Genomic DNA, 26,905 nt, shown 5'->3' on the forward strand with positions numbered 1-26,905 from the left:
TCTGCTTATCTATATAAATCCAAATATAAATTCATGCTTACATATATGCATGTTATGTACATGAAAGTTTGAAAAACACTAATAAAAACAAAACTAAAAAGCCACCTAATTGCAAACAGAATTGCTTTAACTTAAACAAGGGCGAGACCTATTGCATTTTGAATGCTTGTTTACTTTGTGCACAGGCCGAATCCCGAAATCTACATCCTTACTTGTTTTCAGACTTCCTGGTTCTCAGTTGAGGGGAATATGCCAACTTCACCTTACTTGGTTGAAGCGCTGTATCTTTGTAGACCTGGGCTTCTTTGTACTGGGATCTTACCTCGGTACACTGCATTACAATTGGCCCTTTGTGAGGCTGTTCAGGGCCCGAGGGTTTCCTGCTGATGGAAGACAGCATTAAATCACAGAAGTAAGCTTCCCGGCAGCCCTGGGAGTTAAAGCTCATAAAAATCTTCAGTAACTTTGAACTGTTATTTTGGTTGTCATCACAATACATGCTCAAGTTTATTAAATAATAACCGCATGTCCCTGTTGGCACAGACTTGCATTGCTTAATGTCTCTTAGTCACCGGTTGGCTGGACTCGCAGAGTCTGTGCCAACCGGTTCCAGTGCATTGCTGAAAATGGAACGGGGTTGAGCTGCATTTACGGGGGGGAGGGACCGGGATATGAGAAAGTCCTACATTGCAGTTTGGAAGTTCATTAAATTGTTCAATGGATGGATTTTTCTGATGGCTTGCCATGTACAACAGGTTATCCCTTTGCATGTGGTACTTGTTTTGATGCCAGTGCGCTTTAGTGACATTAACTTTATTGGTTTGTTTCCTTCAGACCCACTCCAATGTACCCTCCGACGTATCTGGAGCCTGGGATAGGGTAAGAACTTAACTCGGTTATGAATATCCCTTAACAGCACTTGAGCATTGCAGTATATACTGGTGCCCTGCGTTCTAGTTTCAGTGTGTGTTGTTTTCCCTCCAGCACTGCAGAGGAGGCAGCCTGCTAATTGTTTGAGGTTGCTAATTTCATCATGTACGACCAGTAGCGATGATGTCTTGTCGTATGTATTGCAACAGGTATACTGATCAACAGAGAAGGAATTTGCTGATGCGCTAACCTGCACAACCAGCAGTGCATGTTAGCGCATCAGCAAATACGGCATACGGTCATCGATAAAGCGGGGACATCAAGGCTAAAAAGCAGGTCTCTCTCGATTGATTAGTACTCGGAGTTTCTGCTGGGAACAAAATCAGTATGAGTTTTAATACATGAATGATTTGTGTCTGCATATCATTTTATATATTATTACTATTATCAATACTCAAGTGTTTGTGAAATTCATAGCATTGTCGCCAGAGCAGCAAGCAGAGTTCATATTTTAGGGATATCATTTCTTCATCATGCAGATTGGTGCTGCAGCATCTTTGTGGTTTTAAGTAATAAGGGAACCCAAGCTTAGTCTGGGACCTTGGGTAATCGTAGTATATCAAACAGTGGCACTGTACATATAATATCAACGAACTTTCACACCAAATGGTTATTTACTTGTAACAAAAGGAAGTCTTGGAAAACATCGACCGCGGCGCAGTAGGTGCTGGTGGCAAAACGTGTTTGGTACTCCTATTATTCTTGAAACACTCGTGATAATAGTAGTCAAAGTGTGTATCCAAAACAAGAACAACACGGCCTATTGCTTTTTAATGAACAGTGCAAATAAGGTCCTTGAATGAGGTCGACTTTCCAATCCCTTGGGTAGATACCAGGTTCATCATTAGCACTTGGAGAGTTATGAAGCTGGAGACTAAGCTAAAACCCACAAAAGTAAAAAAGAGGAACCTGCTGTCTGTAAAAAGGAACAGTACAAGCTAAAGAAGAAACCGGAAGAAATACATGCATGTGGTATAGGCTTCCAGACACTGCAAAGAAAAAAGAATATACAATATGTGTAAACAAGCATTAAAAATGCAATAGGTCTCGCATTTACAAGAGTTTGAGCTATTAACATTGCAAATGGCAATGCCTTTTATTTTTGTTTTTAAAAGATAAATAAAATGCATTGTCATTTACAATGCCAATAGCTTAAGCTTGCGTAAATGCGAGACCTATTGCATTGCAAATGCTTGTTAATCAATGCACTCACAGGCCGACCTCTGGTCTCCAGAGCCGCCCTCATCATTGTACACAGGCTGACCTCGCCCAGCAGCGGCCTTTCTCATCAGCGCAGAAGGCGACCCATTGAATATAGGATTTTGCTCTCTCCTGTACACAGGCTCTTCTTTTTCTGCAGGCTGTTCCATGTATAAATCAGTGTTTCTCATGTACACAGGGCAACCCCGGTATACCGGTTGTTCCATGTACACCCGAGGCTGCCCCTACCTCATCCTGACAGCTGCCCTCTGCTCCTGCCCTTGGTCTCGCGCCCCGTTCTCAGACTGTGCCAAGGATCCTGGAGTTTACCAATAGCTCCAGACCCCAGGAAAGACGCCCTCATCCACAACAAGCCGCCAAAGAACCCAATACTAGGATATTGTACGGAGTATTTATAAATCGCGTTTTTAATTTTCTCAGCATCTTGGCGCTGACGGCTGTCTCTTGGTTACTCGCTAGAGTGCGCCCCACTAACGGTGGGTTTACTTGCTGGGGGAGACGAACCGGAAGGGGGGGTCTTCCCAAACACCAGTGTGTGCGGGATGGGTGGGGGTGGACAGTGGGAATCAGTTTGGGCTCGTGGGGGTATCTCTCTTGTGCGTAGGATGTCTCTTCTGCACGGCCTGCCCATGAACACAGACTGACCCTTCTACGCAAACTGTCCCTTAGAGACTGAGTGCCCAAGGTACGCAGACTGACCCTTGCACACAGTGTGGCACTTGAAAAGAGGTCACCCTTTTGCAGAAACAGTCGCGTGCGCACAGGCTGCCCTTGGCACACAGGCCGGCCGCGGCTTTATCCTCGGCGCTCACCGTGCAGCCCATCCTGCACCTTGGCCTCCACAGCTTCCTGCCGGACAGGGGACCCGAGCTCGGGACCCGCAGCAAAGATACCCGCTGAGACCCGCAGAGGGGAGATCGGCTTAGCCGCAGCGCCTGGAGCAACCCGGAGGACAACGCGTGCCTCGGCCGCTCTCAGCGCCACCTACTGACTGCCCCGCCCCGCACACTCCCAGCTCGGGACTCGGCCGCTGCCTGCTATCTCCCCAGCCACCGTCTGCCGTGCCCGGTGCTCCCAGTGGCGCAGTGTGTGAACGCCGCCTCCTCCTCAGCCGCTGCGCTTCCTGACCCCCCCCCCCGGGCTATTCTCTCCAGACTTTTGTCCCCCAGCTTCAAAGTCACTGGCAACCCACACACTACTTCATCGCTTCCTCCAGACTGCCCCGCTGTAACATCATCCCTCATAAACTTCATGTGTTCGGTCCCCCCTCGCAGTTCTGTGAACGTGCCTTGCAAGCCCCCATTCCCCTCCCATAACATATTTGCTTGGCTTTTCCTGCTGGCCTCGCCTGCCAATAGGTCTCGCCTTTGGGATCTTTTAAGAGTTTAGCCATGCAGCACACATGCTGCAAAGTTACAAACATCAGAAAGTACATTCAGCAGACGGTTACATTTCATGTATCAGCGGCAGGACCAGAATAATTCCACCCTGCACGCCCTGTGAAAAGGATTAAGCAAGAGCATTAACAACAGAGATGTGGTGGGTGCGTAGCAGACATGGAAGGCAGCAAGGCAGTGTTGGACGGGTTGAAGTATGGGTGGATGGGCGTGGGTCAGTGTTGGACAGGTTGATGGGTGGGTGGATGGGCGTGGGTCTGGGCGTGGCTTGAAAAAATGTATCAACATCGGAAGGCTCAAAGGCTCTGCTGTGAGGCAAACGTGTTACACCTACAGCGCAGGCATTCCAGATAACTCCAGCAGCAAGCTCGTTAACCCACTGCGCTATATCAGCAACAAGTGCAAAGTGAGCCACTGATCTCACAACTGTGCGGATGGGGCCGGTTTCAGTTGTAACCCTGAACCCCAACCTTGTGCAAACTTGGACGACCCATTATCTCCCACCTCTCCAGTTCCCTAATCTTCTCTAAATTAACTGGATGTGCTTAGAAGCAGGCTCAACGCAACACTGCGCTTTATATTTAAAAGAATTGGAATATAAAAAGACGCTGACCCACAAGACTCTGCCTCGTCCTCGCTACGAACACAAGTAGTGAATCACTTTACAAGCAGCGATTGTCAGGAACTATATTAACGGGTCGATACGAGCACTGCTGCGATCCAGTACGAAATGAAATGAATTGCTCCAGACAAGAGCCACAAACCGAGAAAGAGATGGTAAAAATCTTTGAATCTAGTACACACACCTCTGTAACTGTAACCACACTGCACAACTCACTTCCACAGTATAAGCGCCAGCCAAAGCAGTGACAATCAGAAGCTGCAAAACAGCACACAGGGAACTTGGTCTAGCATTGAAAAGGTGGAATCTGGAACCCGACAAGGGTTTCGATCTTATCTTCCTCTCATTGTGCGATCTTGGGCAAACCATTCATCTCCTTGCGCCCATGGCTCCTTAGGTGGCAGCACTGCAACGGTTCAGTAATGTATTTAACGACCTACTGATCACCTCATTAAAACGAAAACTGAGGCTTACCCAACATTTGTACACAGAATAATATGCGCAGGGCACTGCTAAATGGTAAAAGTGATGTATTGAAAAAACATTTACCAGATGCATACGCAATCTTTACTTTCAGAACAAGAAACACACCTTTAGTTGATTGTGTAAGCGTAGCCGAGCCAATGCAATGTGTTTAATGCTAAAGTTTACATGCGTTTCATCCGGTCAAAGAAGAAAACAGCAGGTGACGGCTTGCTAAAATGCACTGCTTTTTGCAGTGAGCCTTTCACTACATTTCCCTCATCTACACATCTCGCTTGTATTTCGGGGTAAATTCACCTCCAGTTTTGTATAGCATTGATATCAACTCTCGCCAGCCCACATTGGACGTGCATCTATTCCGCTCGTGCGAGCACACCACTCGAAATAATTCGCTAATGAAGTCCTGTGTTTTGAAATGTCAAAGCAGCTCGGATCAGACAGACCGATGGCCATTGTACTGCGACAATCCACCAAAGGCACTATATCGCAGCACGTACTGTAAGTATGTCGGCGACATTAAATCGTACACATACCACCTCGCAACCATAGGCAACATTATATTGCGCATGCTTTACATCAAAAGACTTGCCCAAATTCTGCACAGTCTTCATCACGACAGTGTCCGCGACATCACATCGCACAGGCATTATGTCGAAAATACGGCGCTTAAAACAGCGCTACAGTGTCAGTGACATTATATCGCGTGCCAGCTCACGCCGTGAGATCGCCGATTTAGGGAGGGGACGGAGGCACAGTACCGTTGGCGAGCTTCCGCAGGATCTGGCAACGGCACTTGAAGGAGATGGCAATCATCCCTGGTGGCGGCGGCAGGAGCATGCAAGAGCTCCCTCCGGTGCGCCCTGCCTGGGGGAGCTGGCTGCAGCAGCCAGTGAACACGGACAGATCCCAGACATCCCCGCGCGAGGACTGCAGTGCTTGCCCCTGGCCTGTATCATGCCGAGCCCGTGGGAGGGGGAGCTGTGTGGCACCTGCGTGCATTCCTTGGACCGCCTAGTGCTGGGCGGGGCGCTATAAACGAGTCACCTGGCTCCAAATTCTGCTGCCGAGCCCGGCCCGCCGAGGAGCGCACCATGTGCCTGCTGTGCGAAGGTCAGAGCCCGTCATTGGCTGCTCACTCCTCATGCCTGCGCCTCTCCGCTGGATTGTGAGGGGACATGCAGAAACAAGCGCACGCCATGACATGACGTATTTGCTCGGCTTTTTCTGCCGAGCCACTTGGACGGCCTCACCTGCCAAAAGGTTTCTTGTCTTTATGGGGCCATGTGTTTGGCCCCATAAAGATCAGAAACCTTTTGCGACCAACGCAAAGCAGGTGAGGCCGTCCAAATGGGACTGCTCGAAGCCAAGTGAAAACGTCACCGGCACCTCTTTCCCAATGGATGGCCGCCGTTTACCATAAACGGTGACGCCGGCCAATGGGAAAGAGGGGTGGGGCTTAATGCCCCTTACTGAAAATACCCTGTTAACACTAAATCTCACCAGCGAGACTGCGCATGCGCGCAGCCTTACGCTAGCAAGACCTAAAAAAGGGAATTCGCAAAATAGAATGCGACGTAAACATGGATCACCTCAGGAGTAGTGAACTTGTGATTGCATGGGGATGAAGACTCCGCAATGAGAGGAATACAAAAAAGTGAGCCTATGCACATACAAAAGGATAGATAATTAGAGGGAAATTGCAGCCTACTTCGACTCAAATTACCTCCAAATGATCTCAACCTTCGAAGACTCAAGATAGTGGTCCTGTGCTGTCTCAGGGCTGCGGGTGCTCGACTGAGCAATGAACACACACCTATTCCCAGAGTAGTGCTGTATAGGGCAGGCAGTTGTAGAGATGTGTGTGACACGTTGCAGCATAATGCCCGATCAGCGGTCTTCCTATGGGAGCCAAGGTGAGGGATGACTCCCTGGGCTGTGTGCCAGAAATTAGACGTGCTAGTGTGTTCCTGAGGAATGATGGGAAGGAAGGGAAGCGAATAAAAATAGAAAGAGGACAAGGAGAACATACCGGAGGGCAGTTAGAAGGTGGCCATATTGCTATCGAGGTATGTACGAAAAATGAAAGCAGAATAAGGGAAAAGAGGAGACCATACCTATAAATAGACTCAAAAGCTGACATTCAATGTGGATATACACTATGATTAGGAAAACCTTTCAGAATTAACAAAGGACATAAATAAACAAATGTATAAAACATTACATTTTCTTATTAATCGACAATTATCCATAAAGTTTAGTCCTCATGGAGGTGCAGATCAGTACTCCTGGTTTTCAACGTCTGGCAATTCAGTCACTTGAGAAGCGATGTAAGCATAATTTTCCTTGGGGAGCCAGTTCATATCAAATTAACCCAATCCTTTTGTTGCATCAGTTGGAGACCTTTTTTAGGGGCACCCTGGTATTACTGTGCGCAAATACGTTGGTCTCGCTGCAATGGGGCCATACCTAAAATGGCCCATGTTTGGTGGGATACATCAATATTCAGTCATACTGGATGGTGTATTATCTGGTAAGATTGCAGCCCATACAAGGTGATTTCTCAAATTGTTGCCTCTTTTAGGAAAACATAGGTGTGTCCAAAGCAAGGTCCCATCCTACCAACACTTTCCAGTGCCTTTTAATATATTTTGAAAAAAAATCGTAACGGGAAAAGGTAGGCAGTCGCACACACTAATCGATTTGGTGATAATTTTGTGATGTGAGCAGTGTATCCCTAGGACACCTAATCCAGGCCTCAACAGGTACCCAAATCTTTAGGTAATGAATTATTCAAACTTGCATAAATTAAAAAATTCTTAAAGTTTGAGTGACTTCTTTCTCTAAATCTGGCTTCTTCAATAAGTAGCTCTCGAGTTACTGGTAGCTCTTCAGATACTCGTGAGTGGCTCTCCTGTGTGCAGCTCAGCCTACCAAATTAGAAGCTTTTGCTTGATTAAAATATATATACCAAGAGTGAAAAGTGTGTGTTTGAGACAAAATTGTATATATTTTCAGAACTCATCAGCTGATGTTTGCAAAAAAAATTGTTGAATTTCAAAAATATATTTAAAGTTGATATTTCAGTGATAAATCTTGTGGCACTAGGGACATTTTGTTTTACTAATATTCTTACTTTGGTGGTGGGGCTTTCAACCTGTGGCTTCTATGCATTACCCACATAAAGGCATTTCAAATTGACAACGCCTTGTTTATATTGATGTTGGCAATCCTGCCTGAGGCACTATAGTGATCACTGCCAGTAAACAGGGCATAGTGTTACCACTAATATAATCCTGTCTAATGTGGTTATAACGCTAATAGTATTAGTAGGTCATGATGTTTTTCAGAGAACTTAAGTAGCTGTTATTACCCAAAAGGTGGGAGACCCCTGCTGTAAATGAATAGCACTTCCACAGGGGCTGTTTTTGACCTAGATTTGGTCACCCTCTACATGGACAACCTTCAATTGTCCACTATCCAGACTCTCTCTGATTCAGGTTCAATTATGTTTGCACTGCTTTTCAAGTGAATGAATTGTCAGACATTGAACACAAGGGGTACTGATCTGCACATCCATGAGAACTCAAATTTATGGATAGTTATCATTTGATTATGTCCATTGTTGATTCTGAATCATAGTGTAAATCCACTTTAACTATCAGCTTTTTCCCCCTTGCAGTCTCTCAATCCTCATTCTCCTTTTTTCCATTTCTCTACTTCCATTTTCCCTACATACTTCACCATAGCTAAATGCCCACCTTCTAATCGTCCTCTGATCACTGGTGTGTCCCCCTTGTCCTCTTTCTGTGTCTATACCCCTCACTTCCTTATCGTCCTTCTGTGAGAGCATGCTAGCACGTCCAATTTCTGGTACACTGCCCAGGGTGTCATCGCTCTTCCGGGTTCCAATGAGTAGACCGCTGATCAGGCACTTTACTGCAATGTGTCCCATGCATTTCTACATCTGCCGCCCCAAAACGGCACTCCTCTGGGACAGCACCAGACCACTATTTTGAGTTCTCTTTGGTTGAGATTAGTTGGGGGTGATTTTCATATATTTGGACTGCAATTTCCCCCCAGTAATCTCCTTTTGGATTGCAATTTGTCACTTTTTAGGTCTCGCCTAACGTTGCAGCGCGCATGCGCTGTACGCTCTGCAAGACGTATTGTGGTAGAGGAGATTTCAGCTGGGGACTTGAAGCCCCGCCCATCATTTTCATTGGCTGGCGTCATTCTTTGTGCTAGACGGTGGCCTCCGATTGAAAATGAGGCTTCTTTAACGCCCTGTCTCCTTTTGGAACAGCCCATCCGGACTGGATTGTTTGCTTAACGGCTGTCGTGAGGGTATTTCTTATCTAAAGGAGGCGTGTAGTGACAGATTATGTTTCCGAAGTCTGTTTTTTTCCCTTCTAAATGTGATTGTCTGCCAGTGACCACATTATAAAACAGCACCGTGCACATTCTACACTGAAATAAAACATTCATGCTACTGTTTTTTTCCTCACCCTAAATCTAATGTTTAAACAGACTTCTGTGCTGATATACATACACCATCTCTTGACTCTGCCTCTAGAGCACACGTGTGCACCATCTCCCCCCTCTGCCAGCCGCCGAGGCTCCCTTCAACTCTTCAACCAGTCACTGCTCCACACCAGAGCCCAGCCTTCATTTGTTGTTTATTGAGGTCTCAAGACGCCCCTTCACGCCCAAGGGCTCATTTCGCTTGGCCTTGCTGTAGTGATGTGCTAACAGTAAAAAGGTGTGAGATCACCATTACTGCAGATATAGGTGTGAGATCACTATCACTGCAGATATAGGTGTGAGATCACTATCACTGCAGATATAGGCGTGAGATCAATATCACTGCAGATATAGGTGTGAGACCACCGTCACTGCAGATATTGGTGTGAGATCACTATCACTGCAGATATTGGTGTGATCACTATCACTGCAGATATATAGGTGTGAGATCACCATTACTTCAGATATATAGGTGTGAGATCACCATTACTTCAGATATATAGGTGTGAGATTACTGTGAGATCACTATCATTGCAGATATAGGTGTGAGATCACCATCACTGCAGATATATAGAATACCTACGTGTTCGGTATACAAGAGTTTAAGCTATTGGCATTATAAATGACAATGACTTTTTTATTTATGTTTTAAAAACAAAAATAAAAGGCATTGTCATTTACAATGTCAATAGCTCAAACTGGTGTAAATGCGAGACCTATTACATAGCAAATGCTTGTTCTTACTTCTGTTCAGGCGCCTCTCGTGTATTCCTCATCCCCATGCAATCTCAAGATGTGATAGACTTCTAGCTGCAGATCCTCTTGGATTCACTGGCTTAGTCCGCGCCGAAGGTGACATTTGCGGCACCTATATAGGCGCCACCCAGGCATGATGACATCAGTTGTTTTCTTCCTGCACCAGCCAGCGCTGATCTTGAAAGACCTACCCCAAAGTCACTAGTTTTTTTTTGGTGTTTTGATCAAGTATTTTTTTAGGTTTACCTCTGGTGTGGCAGGGATGTCTTCAAACAAGGCAGGCTTCAAGCTATGCGACCCCAGTCACCCACAGATGTTGGTGACAGACCCGCACCTTGTATGTCTTTAGTGCCTCGAGTGGGACCATGACCCGAAGGCTTGCCCAGACTGCTGCCCCATGCACCTGAAGGCCTTGAGGGAGCGACCCTTCAAGCTTATGGCGGCTTGACAGTGCAACCTTCATGGTCCCGGGAGCAGTCGCGGAGGCCGAGGTCGTCGTCGCATTCAAAGTCATCGAGCCATTTGGGTAAGTCCATGTCCCATAAAAAGAAGTCAGTGTTCTTTTGCTTCACCTAGTCTGTCTGCTGACGAGACGAGGGAGCTTCTCCTCTCGCAGTCTGGCTCCGTGGTTGAGCCAGCATCTGGGTCTGCTCCGTGCCTCCCGAGTTTCCTGGATCCGAAGCGACTCTGCCCAGTTGCAAGAATTTTTTGAAGCCATGCACCTCCTCATTGGGTGGTCCATTCCCTCTGGCATACCTTTGGGCCTGTGGGTTTAGGAGGTGCCTTTACTGGTTGCACGCTGATAGCTCCGTTCCGAGGCTCCACAGATGGATTTGGATCGGCGCCGGACATGCCACCTCGACCTTCCCAGACGCAGATCCTGAGGCTGACAGTCCTGGCGGCTCCATCTCCATTCTCATCCCTGACTCAGACACGAAGCTGGAGGGGCATCTTCCGGCTCTGGTACTGACTGGAGTCCTGCATTCCGGGCTGGAGGCTGAGACGTATCCTAATGGGCTAGGATTCTAGGAGGATTGGGAGGGGTTGCTGGTCCCTGAAGAATACCAGCCTTATGAGGAACAACTGGACTGGACTGAGCTGGGGATATGGGTGAAGCCAGTGGACTGGATAACTTCTCCAGACACTGACATGCTTCCTCCCTCTTCCGTGGCAATGAAGGAAGGAGCTTACTTTGTAATGGTGGTGCGGGGGGCAGCTGAGGTCCAGGACCTTAGTTTGCCCTCAATGGCAGTCAAGACTAATGTATTGATGCAAGTGCATCAGCCAGGAGTTTTGCCTGTAAAACCGTGGCCTAAGTCTGACATAGGGGCTCATATGAACAGGACGACTGCTCGCTGCCACCACCCCACTCCAGGGGACCTACATTTTCTCATCAAACACCCTACCCCGGAGAACTTGGTGTTAAAAGCCTCCATGCCCCAATTAAGTCCTGGCACATTCCCTACCGCACCCCTGGACTGGGAATCCAAGAGGCTGGACAATCTTGGAAAGTTTATATTTTTTTCTGCCAGCCTGGCTCTGCGGTCTGTGAACACCGCTTGTCCTATGGGCCACTATTCCCATGCTCTGTGGGATAGGGTTGTGCAGGTGCTGCCAAGGGTCCTGGAGGATGCCCGGACCATGCTCTCACAGGCTATATTGCTGATAGGAAAGATTAATCAAAGTTCACCATCCATTGTGGACTTTACACTAGGCCTGGGCGTAGTTCCGCTCTGTGAAACTCCGCAAAGTGACAAAAAAAACTGCGGAGAGCAGTGTAAACTGCCGTTCGCGCTGATCTTCCTGCCGCTTGAGTAGAAATGCCACCCGAGTGGCAGCTCTCGCTCACAAACTTACCGTTGGCGAGGTGAAAAAAACTCCACTACGCCTGAGTGCAGAGTTTTCTGCACTCTGTGAGCTGCGCTGAGTGTAGAAAACTCCGCAAACAGACCGGAGTTCACCGCCCAGGCCTACTTGACACCACCGACTCACTAGGCAAAGCAGTTTCGTCAGTGGCGACGCCATGCCTGGCTGAGTACATCTGGCTTTTTTGGGGATGTCAAGTCCTCCCTCATGGACATGCCCTTTGATGGCTCTAGTTGCTTTGCAGACAAAACCGATTCGCTTTCAGGACAGCAAGGCTACAGCCACATCCATGGACCTTTCTATACCCCTCGTCACCCTATGTCTGCCTTTCGTGGTCACGTAAGGGGCATGCAACCAAGTCTTTACCTACCAGCCACCATGGTGCCCAAGCTCTTCAGCTTATTTGTGGCCACAGACGTGGTTTCTACAAGCCCCCTGGGTCGGGTTGCCAGCGGTCGAGTCAGTCCACCACCCCCCCTTCTACCTCCAAATTCTCCTAGTCTGCCCATCATCATGGGCAACCAGTCAGTGGCAGGATTTGTCATCACCTGCTCCTCTGGCAGTCCATAAAATTGGACAAGGGGGGTTTTGTAAGTTGTCCGAAGGGGCTACTCCCTCCTCTTCAAGACTGCCCCTCCCTCCATGCCACCCACTTAAGACATGCTGATGGAGGACCACATGTCTCTTCTCTTCCAGACGTGTAGCTAAAGGAGCGATGTAAAGAGTGCTGGTATCCGAATTAGTCTGTGGTTGCTATTCTCGCTACTTTCTGGTGCCCAAACATGTCGGAGGTCTTTGTTCTTTCCTTGACCTATGCTCTCTCAATTTCTTTCCCAACATGGAGAAATTCAAGATACTCACTCTGGCTCAGTCCTGTCTACCCTGGAGACTAAATGGTGGAGTTAGAATTGCAGGACACTTACTTTCACATTCCCATCCTGCCTGCGGTTGACTGTGGGCGACTAGTATTTTCAGTTTGCTGTGATGCCTTTTGGCCTCACCAGTGCTCCTCGGGTGTTCACTAAGGTGATGGCGGTGGTTGCAGCTCATCTTCGGAGATAAGGGGTACCAGTCTTCTCCTGTCTCAACGACTGGCTATTGAAGGCGGGCTAGCCCCAGTCTGTTTTCTCCCACCTCCAGACTACGGTGGGCCTCCTGCATTCGCTGGGGTTCACTATTAACATGCCATAGTCCAGCCTGACTCCCTTTCAGACGCTTCCTTTCATCAGCGCTGTTCTGGACCCAAATCAGTTGTGGGCCTATTCTCTCGAACGGCGAGTCCAGGATATTCGGGTTATGATACTGATGTTTTAACCACTCACCTGGGTTTGGGTGAGACTGACTCTGAGGCTGCTGGACCACATGCATCCTGTTTCTGGTGTACGCCAGTTGGCATATGCAGACTCTGCAGTGGGACCTGAAGTTCTAGTGTGCGTGGTGGAGTCTCCAAGGTGGCTCTCGCTCAGAGATGCTTTTCATCTTGAGTTGAGCTCAGACCTCCTGTACACCTTTCTGCCCATACTACTCCTGCCTAAAGTTTTCAAGAATATCAGAAATGACCAGGCTCAAGTCCTCCTTGTGGCTCCAGACTGGGCACGAAGAGTGTGGTATTCTGGGCTGTTGATCATGGCCATCAGTTCTCTGATCGGGCTGCCCCTTCAGGAGCATCTTCTGTCACAGCAGAAGGGGTCTCCACCCAAACTTGTCAATGCTCGCCTTCTTGCGTGGCGATTGTGCAGTGACAGTTGATAACATTCTAGACTTCAGGCGGAAGGTTGAAGGCTATCTTGGTAGCCAGGTGCCCCTCCACCAAGACGGTTTATGCTTGCTGTTGGGCTAAATATGTTGCATATTGTTAAGAAAGCCACATTGATCCACTTTCTCCTGTTTGTCCTTTCCCTTTCCCAGCAGGGCTCTGCTCTGGACTCTGTTAAGGGATATCTACTGTTTCTGCTTTTCTTCGGTTGCCTGACCAGCCTTTCCTTTTCCATTCCCCTATTGTACATAGGGCTTTGAAAGGTTTGCAACATATATGTTCCTTTCCACTTACTTCGTTATGCCCCAGTGGGATCTCAATCCTGTTCTCACTATCCTTATGTGTGCTCCCTTTGAGCCGCTGCACAATTGTCAACTCGGACTCAATCAAGATGGCCTTTCACGTGGCAATCACATCTTCCCCAAGGGTCAGTGAGCTTCAGGCCTTGTCATCCAAGCCTCCTTATCTTAACATCTACCGAGATAAACTGGTGCTTCTTTAAAGAGTTTTCTTTCTTTCTTCCAAAAGGGTCACTCCGTTTCACATGAGCCAAACCATCACACTGCCTTTTACCCAGCCTCTGCCTCAGCCCTTTAAGGAAGTAGAGTGACTTCACGATAGACCCAAAAAGTGCATTGTCATTCTACCTTGACCACACGAGTTCTGGGTGGGCAACCAACTGTTCGTGGTGTATTTTGGAGCAAAGAAAGGACAGGCCATGCAGAAGCGGACCATCTCCCAGTGGATCGTTCAATGCATCAAAATCAGCTACGCGCTGGCCAAGAAGCGACCCACTGAGGGTTTGCCTGCACTTTCCACCAGAACTTAAGCTGCAACCATTTAATTATTTCACGGACTTCTGGTCTGGAGATCTGCCAGACAGCAACGTGTGTCTCATTACACACCTTCACCAAACATTATCTGAACAGTCAGTTCCGTAGAGATGGTCATTTTTTCCATTCAGTCGTGCTGGACTTCCTCATGTGGAATTGATCCGTAGACCAACCTCCGGGAAGTCATTGTTTCGCCATCTATTCTAAGGTAAGAAATCTGTTCGTAGAAGTCTCTATCAGATGAACAAGTTACTTAAGTTTTGTAACGCCTTATGTGGTAGAGACTCTTTTCGCCGCAGATTCCTTAGTGACCTACCCATCCTCCTTGCTCTGCAAACTGATTTCTAGGGACTGGGTACTTCCCTTTCAGGGCTTGTTTTCCACACCAGTGGCCAGTGTACTTCGTTGCTCCGTGCTTCTAGCGTGTAAAGTTGCAAAAAGTAACTGAGGGTAGTGCGCCCGCGTGGTGTCTATATAAGCACCGTGAATGTCTCTTCCGACACGGACGACGACAACAATGCCACGTGGAGCTGAACGATGCCACATACTGGCGCGCAGGTGTACTGCTTAAAAAAATATTTAGGGTCCAGTCTGACGCCTCAGGGAAATTCTAAGGTAAGGAATCTGCGGCAAGATAGTCTCTGCCAGAAAAGGCATAACTGAAGGTAATTACCTTTTTCTTCACTACTCCTGAAGTGAGCCATCACATTCTATCTTGACAATTCCCTTTTTTCTTTTTTTTTTTTTACACGTATTCCACAAGCTTTTCTTTTTCATTGTCTGTACCACATGCAAGTATTTTTTCCAGGTTGTAACTTATAATATTCCTTACTAGATCTGTCTCTTGTTTATTTTTGTGAATTTTAGCTGACTTTAGGACTCTATAACTCTCCCAAGTCCTGCTGATTATTCTGCTATCTTCCTAAGCCTAAGGGATCGAAGGTTGTCTATAGTCACATATTTGCACTGTTTTTAAAAAACAGTGGTCTGTGCTGTTCTTGTTTTTAGATGCACACGTTGACCACTATTTTCACAGGTGTATCATGAATGAGAGCATTGAGCATGTGTTGTCACCTATATTGATGTTTTTTAAATAATGTTTTGTTACAAATACCTAACCACTTTGTGTGAAGGATTGTTGATATTCTATGACTATGCAGCATCTTTGTGGGACATCAAAGGTCAGACGACAATAAGGTTTTGCTGCCTACCCCCCTTGCATCATTGAATTTCATGTTTGCCTTCTGCCTCTCATCACTTGTTGGCATCTCTCTACCTGTAAACAGATTCTTACAGGTTGCAGTGATATGTTGTGTGCATTGCTGCTTAATTACTAATCTAAATGCGATCTGTCACTCTAGCATATGAATCCTTTGCCTAAAGTTTCCCATTGGTCTTAACAAGCTAGAGCACAATTTAACCATGAAGTACGAAAGGATTGAGTCCTGATAAAGCGAAACTTGGAAACTAAGTAGGACAGAAAAGCCTGTCTGGGAACAGTTTGCTATTTAATAGCTTCTAGAGTGGCTTTCGGAACCTCATTTAACACTTGCCTGGCACAATCTACCATAATGATAGGGCAGTTTAATCTATTGACAAGAGCTGAAGGCTCGACCTTGTTTTGCAGTCAGCATTTAGAATATGGCAGTAATTAAACAGATATGCACAACTTATACTGTTGTAACTTCAAGGTAAGCATAGAAGCATCTTCTTTAATGAGGGCGGGGCATCCAGTCGGAAGAGTTGGAGTGTTTGAATAGATCACTAAGTAAAAATAGGTTACACCACATCATAGAGCAACCAAAAATCCTAAATGATCAGGAGATTCCTAAGCAACTCTGAAAGCGAATGTAACTGCTCAGTAGAAATTTGTGACTAGGAGGGGAGGGGTACATAGACCGAGAACTAGAAGGGAGGCCTTGTAAGGTGAAGGAAGCTCACCACTGCAAAGCAGAGGCCCATCATAGTGTACAGACAGCTAAGCATAGGAAAAACTTCCAAGCGGGTAATGTGCACATCATGAGAGATCATCAGGCTTTACTTAAGATTGTAGGAACCGTGGCAGGGGTGAAACCCATCATTTATGCAGTACATGGGAATATAAGATCACTCGTGATACATGGAGAAACCTTCGACCATTGACATGAGCTAAAATGGGAGAACACGAACGCTGCTGTCGGGCAACTCTTCACTCAAGTTGGGCTGAAGCTTGATCAGAGGTTTCAGACAAAGGGACGTTGTAACTTGTACTACATAAAACCCACTCAAGCCTACTAATGGAAAACATATAGCGCACAGAATGCTCCTAGAAAGCTCCGGCATTAGGCAAAGCTAGAGAGCTATCGTTGATCTTCTGCTGGGAATGTGTGCACTAGTCTTCGTTTACCGACTGCGGAAAATGCAAAGGATACACTAGAACGTTAAGCCTGGCTCTGGCGGTCATGCTCCTAGTGAGCCTGATGCAAAACAACCAGGTTCTCATCTTAGAGAAATGCTGGCTCGCTGCCAGCCCTAGACCTGAGTGCATGCCCTGTGGCGATCAGCTGTCAGTCTTCGCCTTAGCGACCTTTGACCCTTTCATAGGCAGGTCGCTCCCCACGCCGCACAGCACCACCTGTGTGTCCTGCCCTTAAGCCCCAGCTGCCGCTGCTGTGGAGAGTTCAAGGCCCTCCTCTACCTGCAGGCTACCACCTGCGCCTCATCCCTGGTGGCCAGTGGTAAGCCGTAGGTTTGTTTTTTGCTTTAATTGTATTGCTTCTGTATTATTTGTTTGTCTCTTTCCTCCTTGTTCCCTGTTTTATTTCTGTGCCCTTTTGCCTTCTGTTTCCCTCACCGTTCCTGCCCCCGTTTTTCCCGCTGCTGCGTCCCCTGCGGCCCCGCCCACCCATCCGTCTGCTCCCTCCTCCCAGTATTGTATTACTTCTGAATTATTTGTTTTTGTCTTTTTCCTCCTTGTTCCCTGTTTTATCTCTGTGCCCTGTGCCCTTTTGCCTTCTGTTTCCCTCGCCGTTCCTGCCCCTGTTTTTCCCGCTGCTGCGGCCCCGCCCCCCGCTCGCCCATCCGTCTGCTCCCTCTTCCCAGTATTGTATTGGTTCTGTATTATTTGTCTCTTTCCTCCTTGTTCCCTGTTTAATTTCTGTGCCCTTTTGCGTTCTGTTTCCCTCGCCGTTCCTGCCCCCGTTTTTCCCGCCGCTGCATCCACTGCGGCCCCGCTCGCCCATTCGCCGCTCCCTCCTCCCAGCTGTCTCCTTCCTCCCACCTTCCCTTCTTATGGCAGCTGCGCGCAGCGGATGCACCGCTGGCGCGCCAAAGGCAAGGCCGTCCACGCCTTGACCGCGCCCAGCACCAGAACCCCTGGCCCCTGTGAACGCCACGAAAGCCCATCTCCACTACGACGCCAACACCGTCCACGCACTCATCACCGGACGAGCGCACACCTGTTTCCTGGCAGCCTTGAAGTGCACCAAAGGACCCTTCTCCTGCCAGAGCTGCAGCTTCACCAGTCTGAGCCGTTAACCCGCCCCACCAGGACAGGACGCACGTAAACACGCCGTCGAACTCTGGGACCTGCTAGACACATCCTCCCCGGACGTCGCCTTCCTGACAGAGACCTGGATGAACGACTAGTCGGCACCGGACATCGCCATAGCCATCCCGGACGACTACAAGATCATCCGCAGAGACCGCACCAACGGAATAGGGGGGGGGGGAAATCGCCATCATCCACAAGTCCACCATCAAGGTCTTGACCAACTCCGACGATACCCTAAGCACCTCCAAACACCTGCTCACACTGATTCGAACACCACCCTCAGAGGAACTCTGATCTACAGACCCCCCCGTACCCTGGCCTCAGTTCAGCGACTCCATCGCCGACTCCGTGAGCACACGCCATGACCTCCACAGACTACATCCTCCTCAGAGACCTGAACTTCCACCTCGAGAACAACAACGACACCAACTCCACTACCCTGATTGCCAACCTCTGACTCCGACAGCTCGTCACGACGCCCACCCACTCCGCCGGCCACACGCTCAATCCCATCTTCTCTGCAAGCTCCCACGTCTCCTTCAGACACACCACCAAACTCCACTGGACCGACAATCGCTGCATCCACTTCACCTTCCAGAAACCCACCATGCACCACCGCACCCAACAAGTCACCGAAGACCAGCTAAACACCGCCCGACCGCCGACCTCATCGACCCAGACGCCGCCACCAGCAACCTCAGGCGTTGGATCCACAACTGCGCCAACACCCTCGCCCCGATCAAGAAACCCTCCAACAGACGCACCAACAAGAATGCCAGCTGCTTCTCTGTGGACCTCCAGACCTCCAAACAAACCTGCCGAAGACTAGAGAAGAAATGGCACCGTGAACAGGCACCGGAGAACCACGCAGCCCTCAAGAACACCATGCGCCAACACCATAACCTCATCAGATCTGTCAAAAGGGCCTCCTTCAATGACCGCCTCGACAACAATGCACATAACAGCAAAGAGCTCTTCAACATCGTGAAGGAACTCTCCAGCCCCAGCTCCCAACACCAACGACATCCCACCATCGCAAGACCTGTGCAACTCCCTGGCCACCTTCTTCCATTGCAAGATCACAGACCTCCACGACCGCTTCGACAACCAAACCACCACGACAGCCAATGACACCTCAGACCCCACGACCACCACCCACAACGACCACCTGCTCACCTGGACTAACATCAACGACGACGACACCATCAAAATAATTAACACCATCCACTCCGGCTCCCTGTCTGACCCATGCCCACACCGTATCTTCAACAATGCCAGCGCCACCATCGCACCTCATCTCCGCAAGGCCATCAACATCTCCTTCAAGCGCACGACCTTCCTGGAGAGCTGGAAGCACGCCGAGATAAACGCCTTGCTCAAGAAACCCAAAGCAGATCCGAGGGACCTTAAGAACTTTCTGCCCATCTCCCTGCTCCCGTTCCCGGCAAAGGTCATCGAGAAAACCGCCAACAAACTGCTGACACGTTACCTCGAGGAAACAACATCCTGGACCCCTCCCAGTCCGGGTTCCGCAGCAACCACAGCACCGAAACGGCCCTCATTGCTGCCACTGACATCACGGCCCTGCTGGAGAACGGCAAAACCGCTGCACTCATCCTCCTGGACCTATCAGCCGCCTTCGATACGGTCTGCCACCGCACCCTACACACACTCCTCCACAACGCAGGGATCTGACACAAGGCTCTGGAATGATATGATAAAATTATTTATTGAGCGCACGTTCACCAGTGGTTTCTTGGCGCTTATACGGAGATGCATAGACAGATGCAGTGAGAGTCAATTAGTTATAGGCCTGGGAAAAGAGCCAAGTCTTAAGGGATTTCCTAAACTGAGGGTAGGAGGGAACTTGGTGCAATTCGGGGGGGGGGGGAGGAGGGTATTCCAGAATTGAGGCGCCAAGGTCGAGAATCTTAGACTACCGTGTTTTTTTTCGTTTGAATGAGCAAGGGGTCAGTAGATTCAGGCTAGAAGAACATAGCACACGAGAGGGGGCATATCACTGAATTCTGGTAGCATTAAAAACAGGTCCATGGGACGACAAGGCTCTGTGGATCAGGCAGCCAAGTTTGAAGAGACAGCGCTGGGTCACTGGGAGCCAATGGAGACTCTTAAGCAGCGGCTTCGCATGGTGGGATTTTGGCTGGCCATAAACAAGCCTGGCGGCTTGATTCTGTACCATTTGTAACCGGTGTGATTGGTATGCAGGGATTTCGGCGTACAGTGAGTTGGCGTAGTCGATACGCGACATTACTAAGGCCAGGGTAACTTGGATAAGAGCCTCAAAGGATAGGAATCTACTAATGTTCCGAAGTCTTCGCAGGTGGAAGAAGCAGACGGAGACCACCGAATTAATCTGGGCCTTCATGGTGAGGTCACTACTAAGTGTGACACCTAGGCTTTTGACCGAGCTGACTTGGGAGGGTGGGCATCCCAAAGAATGGGGCCAAAAGTTAGAGTTCCAAGGGTTGGCTGAGGTCCCTGTGAGAACCAGCTCCGTCTTATCAGGATTGAGCTTTAACTGGTTTAAGTTCATCCAGTTGCTGATGAAATTCATGGTCGATTGAAAATTCTCCATGGAGGAGGGTGACGAGTCAATGGTGAAGACCAGCTGGAGGTCATCCGTGTAATTAAAAGTAACTACTTCTCTCTTCCGAAGATCTAAAATCAGGGGAAAAATATACAGATTAAAAAGAGGGGAGAGAGAAGAGCCCTGGGGGACCCCGCAGGTCAGTGTTTTATTCTCAGAGAAGAAATTGGAAAGACGAACCGCTTGGTAGCGATCGTTGAGGAAGGAGATGATCCATTTTAGCGGGAGGCCCCGGATGCCGGCGCTCTCGACCCGGTCAACCAATAAATTGTGGTCGACGGTGTCGAAAGCCACCGACAAGTCCAGGAGCACTAGCCCCCTTCCTGAGTTCATCGTGAACCGCCAGAACAATGGACTTATTAGAATGTTCAGGCCTGAAGCCCGCTTGATGTGAGTCTAAATAGCGGGAGTGTTCCACAAAGGTGCTCAGGCAGTTTGCTACATGGGCCTCCGGAATTTTACCCAGGAAGGGTAGCAGCGATATTGTGCGGAAGTTGCTGAGTACAAGAGGATCAGAGCCTACTTTTTTTTAGGATGGGTGCAACTTCCGCGGTCTTGAAGAGGTTAGGGACAATGCCTGTGGAGAGGGAGTTATTGAGCGATAGGGGAGGTTCAGGAAGGTGGAAAAAAACCTCCCAAGCGATGTGAGGGGGGCAGCTGTACGGGGAGCCTGAGTGGACCCTTTTGAGGAGGGAGAAGACCTCCTGAGTGATCGGTGGAAAAAGATCAAGATGGAGAGGGTTGCGATAAGAACAGCCGGGATCAGGGGGTAGGGTGGCCTTGGGGATGCTAGGTTTGATGCTGGTGATTTTGTCAATAAAGTATGTGTTGAGAGAGTCACAGAGGGATTGTGAAGGGGTGGGTTTAACAGTGATGCGGTCATGTTTGACGAGTTCGTGCACAGTGGAGAAGAGGTCTTTAGCTTTGTTGGTGGATTCCAGGATTTTCAGAGAAAAATAATCTGATTTGGCTCTGAGGATGGCGCTCTTATAGTCTTTAAGGGCAGATGTGAAGATAGATTTTTTGATAGGGCAATGATCCTGTCTCCACTTGCGTTCAGTTATGCGCAACGTGAGTTTCTCTTCCTTGAGATTGTTGGTGAACCATCGCTTGGCGTCATGGGTCCTCTTATTTTTTAGCTTTCTCAGGGGAGCCAGGCTAGCCAGGCATTGATGTTTTCTGCCGGAGTGTGCGGTGAAACCGGGTGGCCAGTGGGCAGAGAGGTAAAGGGCATAGAGGTGGCTAAAAGAGTGCAGAGTGTTGTGGTATCCACCCGGCTCCAGTTCCTGGCCATCGAGGAATCTTGAGGAGGGGCTTTGGTGGTGGGGATATTAGGGATAGAAAAGAGATAAAGTGGTGATCAGACCATGTGCAGGGGGTAATCTGTTGGTCAGTGATCTCAAGGTTGGATGTCCAGACCTGGTCCAGGATATGTCCTTTTATGTGGGTGGCTACCTTGATGTGCTGGGTGAAGTTCATTCCTTTTAACAAGTCAGTGAAATCCGCCGAGCAGGGGCTTTCGCGCGCATCATGTGGCCAATTATTAAAATCGCCGATAATAATCACTCTGGCATGGTTTATAGCCAACTCCGCAATCGCATTGCCAAACGTTTGCGGGCATGTGGGGGGGGGGGCCTGTAAAATAACGCACAGGTAAAGGAGGAGCAGTTAGATTCGAATTTAAAAAGGAGGTTGTCAACAGAGGGGATTTTTGATGTGGTTAAAGAAGTAATTTGTGTGACTGTGATATTATGGCTGCGACCCCCTCTCCCCACTTTGCTCTCAAGCCTGTTGGCCTGGAGGGCATAGTAGTTGTCAGGGATTGCAGCTAGGATGTCTGGGGTGGATTCAGCTGTAAGCCAGGTTTCTGATAGGAGTATGTCAGCCTTAATGGTATCCAGGAGATACAAAAATCTCTAATTGAGGCTTGACCAACGAGCGGGTGTTAAGGTACCAGATGGACAGATTATCCTGGCTTGTATTGATGAGGGGGGTAGGAGTTTTGGGGAGAGTGTCCCTCGAACTTGTCTGTGGCGTGTGATCAGAAAGGTTTATAATTGATCTACAGGCAGTTTTCTTATGGAACAAGATCCCTGGTTTATCTAGGATACTCCTGGTATCTGGGTTGATGGTCCACTCCCCCTGAAGGGAGTTAAGCTCAGCTGTGGAGTAGCGGAGAGGTAAACGGACATAATGCACGGCCCCTGGCCCCGGCCAGCCACGGACAAATGCTGACGGGCTTGCCTTTGGCACGCCTACTGCATGCGTCCGCTGCGCAACGGGTAACACATTGGCAGATATAGGCTGCAAGCACAGCGCTAGTCGCGGTGCTCCCCCCCCCCCCCCCCCCCCCAACTGCCACTGAAAAAATACTGTCAGCCAATCGGGAGAGCCCCGTGGTGGACCGGGGTGCAGGCGGAAAAACAAAGATGAAGGCAGAGAAGTACACTATAAAATCAGGAGTAAAATTTAAAGTCAACTTTAAAATCAGGATAATGTGCAAATGAGCAAATCAGTTTAAAAATACGTTTCTGAAAGAGGCTAGCGGTCTGCTGTAATTAATGCTGGTCAGAAAGGACTCACAGAGCCTTACATAATTAAATCACCGCTACAGTTTGTCAATGCGCGTCCACCTCCGTCCTGGAATGGACCACCTCCTTCCTCTCCGGCAGAACCCAGAGTGTCCGCCTCCCCCTTTCCGTTCCGAAGCCTCCAAGATCTGCAGCGTACCCCAAGGATCATCTCTCAGCCCGACATTGTTCAACATCTACAAGACCCCGCTCGCCTGTGTCGGCAGACTGCACAACGTCAACATCATCTCCTACACCGACGACACACAGCTGATCCTCTCCCTCACCAAGGACTCCCTCACCGCCAAGACCAACCTCCACGAAGGAATGAAAGCTGTCGCCGAATGGATGAAGAACAGCCGTCTGAAGCTGGACTCTGACAAGACGGAGGTCCTCATCCTCGGATCCACCCCCTCAGCCTGGGACGACTCCTGGTGGCCGACTGCCCTGGGAGCAGCACCAACGCCCACCGACCATGCACGCAACCTGGGGTTCGTCCTCGACTCAACACTCTCCATGACCAAGCAAGTCAACGCAGTCTCATCCTCCTGCTTCAACACCCTCCGCATGCTCTGCAAGATCTACAGGTGGATCTCCACCGACACAAGAAAAACGGTCATCCAGGCCCTCGTCCGCAGCAGGCTGGACTACAGAAACGCCCTCTACACGGGAGCCCCGGCCAAACTGCTGAAACGACTGCAACGCATATAAAACGCCTCGGCCCGCCTGATCCTCGACATCACCACATCACACCCCACCTGAGAGACCTGCACTGGCTGCCCGTCAACAAGAGGATCACCTTCAAGCTCCTCACCCACGCACACAAGGACCTCCACGACACCGGACCAGCATACCTGAACAGACGACTCGCCTTCTATGCCCCGAACCGCCAGCTCCGCTCCGCCAACCGCACCCTCGCCACCATACCCCGCATCCGAAGAGCGACCTCTGGCGGCACATCGTTCTCCTACCTCGCCACCAAGACCTGGAGCACCCTCCCCATCCTCCTACGGCAGACCCAAGACCTACTAACCGTCAGGAGGCTACTCAAGACCTGGCTATTCGAGCAGTAGCAGCACCCCCCCTCAGCACCTTAGACCCTTACGGGTGAGTAGTGCGCTCTACAAATTCCCTGATTGATTGATTGACCTGGTCTGCGATGAAATGCAACCACCAGAAATGTCAATAATATCTGCACTTAGGACAAACTGTGCGATGGCTTGGTGTGCTTCGAGACTTGATAAATTAATTTTGTTTTCTAAATCACAGTTTGTTAAACTTGTTGCTAATCTTGCACACTTACCTGGTAACCCTTGCCTGCTTATCACAATACCATCCAGCCATAAGCAATCCCTTGAATTTGATATCTGGGATCAGGTAAGTAGAACAACAGTGAAAAAATTAAATTATTTTGACTGATTCAATACTCGCAGCAATGGTTCTAGTGCTCCCCAAAGTTGTTAGTCCTCCTGCTTTCGGCCACAGCCAAAGTGGCTCTAGAGTAAACTATACTAGGACTATGGGGTCTGACCTAAGATGCGGTTTTAAAAATGTAAATTGCTTGGCATCTTATTCTGAACTTGGTGTACATATCTTTCCATTTAGTGGGCAAGGGTTCATTTCACAAGGACCATTCTATGGCATGGCATGTGTTTCCACCTTTATCTGAAGTAGTGAGACAGCCAAGGATTGAAGACCGATGATTGTCAGCTGTTTCCATATTTACCCCTGTGGATTTGACGCACACAAGCGTGCAATTACATCTCTTTCAGGCCTAACCCTTTCATGATGTCTCGATCCAGATGTAACACTTCACACACTTATAGAAACGCAGTGCCTTGCAAGTCATACACTGAATTTTTACAAATACTGATTTGGGTTACATTGGGTTAGGCCTCCTTGCTGTTGGCTAAGGTGTGTGGTTGTATTGACCTTACTCCTCTTTATGGGAAGTCAGGTAAGAGTCTGGGACCCTTGATCAGAAGTCTGTGTAATTTAGTTTTTAACAAAAACACTGCAATTAAGCCGATAGATCCATTGACTTTTATGCTATCTTTGATTGTGTTGGTGAGCTGGCCCCTGAATAAATAAATTTTATTCTGGTTTTCTCTTCCTTTTCCAATACACCAATGAGCATATGTTTTGGTACGTCATGGATCTTGGTTGTTTCCATTTTGCCTTCTTCCTCAGCACCCACTAAGCAACAGGGTGTGGATTACTCTTGTGTATTACAGTGAGCAAAGCTACTACATTTCACTCGTACTCCTACTTCTGTAATTGAACTTGAATGGAGCAGGCCAAATCAAAATGCTTTCAAAATAAAAACGTATGGATATACCTGCCCGTAGTTTACCCGCCTTTTAAATTCTTTTCAGAGGCCTTAGATTGGTCTAGAAATTGTTTTACTCAGCAATGACTGTGTTACCAGGTGGTGCTACGCGGTTGTAGCCACAAATGCCTTTGGATATGCATTTACTGGAGTATATTAGGCGCCAATCCGCTCACTGACATCAGTATTTTAATTTTTTTCTGTGCTTTGTCAACGTGATCTGGAGCTCTCTGAGTCTCTTTGGCAAATTCCTCAGCTGTGAACAGTGAATAGGCCAAATGTCTCAGTGAAGGGTCTCTGGTTTTAATCCTCGCGGGCAGTGCAGCAAGATGGTGTCCCTTTTGGATCTCCCAGTCAGCTGGATGTGGTCTCAAAGCGGGACATGACATTGCAGTCTGCGAATCTTGTGCCGCCTTGTATTCAAAGGCCACCTGGGAGGCCCAGCTATTTTTGGCTAAGGCCCGCAGAGAAGATCCTAAGCAGACTCCCTCAGGCAAGTCCACTACAAGCAAAGTTCTCCTAAGATATCTTCCCCAAAAAATACTCAAGAACCATCATAAGAAGGCGTCTTCCTCAAGTAAGTGGTCAGATTCCCTGCATTGTTTAGAGTTTCAACATTATTCAACATTATTCCTTGTTTTCAGACTCTTCAGTGTTGGTCGAAAACCTTCAAGCTGCCTGATGGCTACAAAGATGAGAACAGAGTTATTTAGTCTGTTTGCTAATCCCGTGTAGGTAGAGGCCTGCCAACTAGCGATGCTGAATCTATTCAGCACTTATCCACAATCATATGAGGTACGTTCCACGCGAAGGCTTTTCTAGCAGGCTTGCTGGATCGGACCCCTCACCTCTATGGGCTTTGGCCCTGCTGCCTATGGCTAGGCTGAAACATTTGTTTGGGCCTTTATTGGCTCAGATTTCGGAACTGATTATGCTGCCCACGGAGCATACTCCTGCACCAACCGCTCCTTAGTGGAAAAGTATCATCTGTGTGCAAAGGAGAAGGTCAAGACTAATTTCAATTGTGAGCATCTCAGAAGGGCCCAAAGGTTCGTCCACCTGAATGAGATTTTTGGTTTAGATTCAGATGTCTTGGCTACGGAAGATTAGGACTGTGACCCGACATGATGAGGCTTCAGAGGCTGATCACCTCCTACCCTCTTACAAAACTGATGGCTGGCCTCTACCTGGACTTGCAATATGCCAGATACTCATCCAGAAGGACATATTTAATACCACCCTGGTTTTCCTTCAGTGAAGGTCTCCTCATCAACAGACGTTACGAAGGTGGTCCAGGCCTTGGAATTGACTTTGCCATCTACAGAATTGAAATCTAATGTTCTGATGGAAATGTTGCAATACTCCACAGCTTCTGTGAAGCCCTTGATTCATTTGAATTCATGTTAATGAGGCTCTCCTAGATCATATAATTGCTGTATGGGAGAAATCCTTTGTAGCCCCAGCACTCAACAGACCTGTTA

At 48.5% G+C, this 26,905-nt stretch overlaps 1 protein-coding gene across 14 annotated transcripts in view; it reads left to right on the plus strand.

Annotated features, from left to right (window-relative positions):
* LDB1 (LIM domain binding 1) overlaps nt 1–26,905 on the plus strand; it is a 390,551-nt gene that overhangs the window by 306,281 nt on the left and 57,365 nt on the right. For 10 of the 14 annotated variants that reach the window (XM_085606437.1, XM_085606422.1, XM_085606423.1 and 7 more), the window contains exon 3: nt 835–879. The exons of the other annotated variants lie outside the window; for them this stretch is intronic. In XM_085606437.1, coding sequence (XP_085462563.1) covers nt 835–879 — 45 coding nt within the window. The remainder of the gene's footprint in view (nt 1–834; nt 880–26,905) is intronic. 14 annotated transcript variants of the gene reach the window in all.

The sequence above is a fragment of the Triturus cristatus genome, chromosome 1_2, assembly GCF_964204655.1.
Source record: "Triturus cristatus chromosome 1_2, aTriCri1.1, whole genome shotgun sequence".
NCBI classification, from domain to species: Eukaryota; Metazoa; Chordata; class Amphibia; order Caudata; family Salamandridae; genus Triturus; species Triturus cristatus.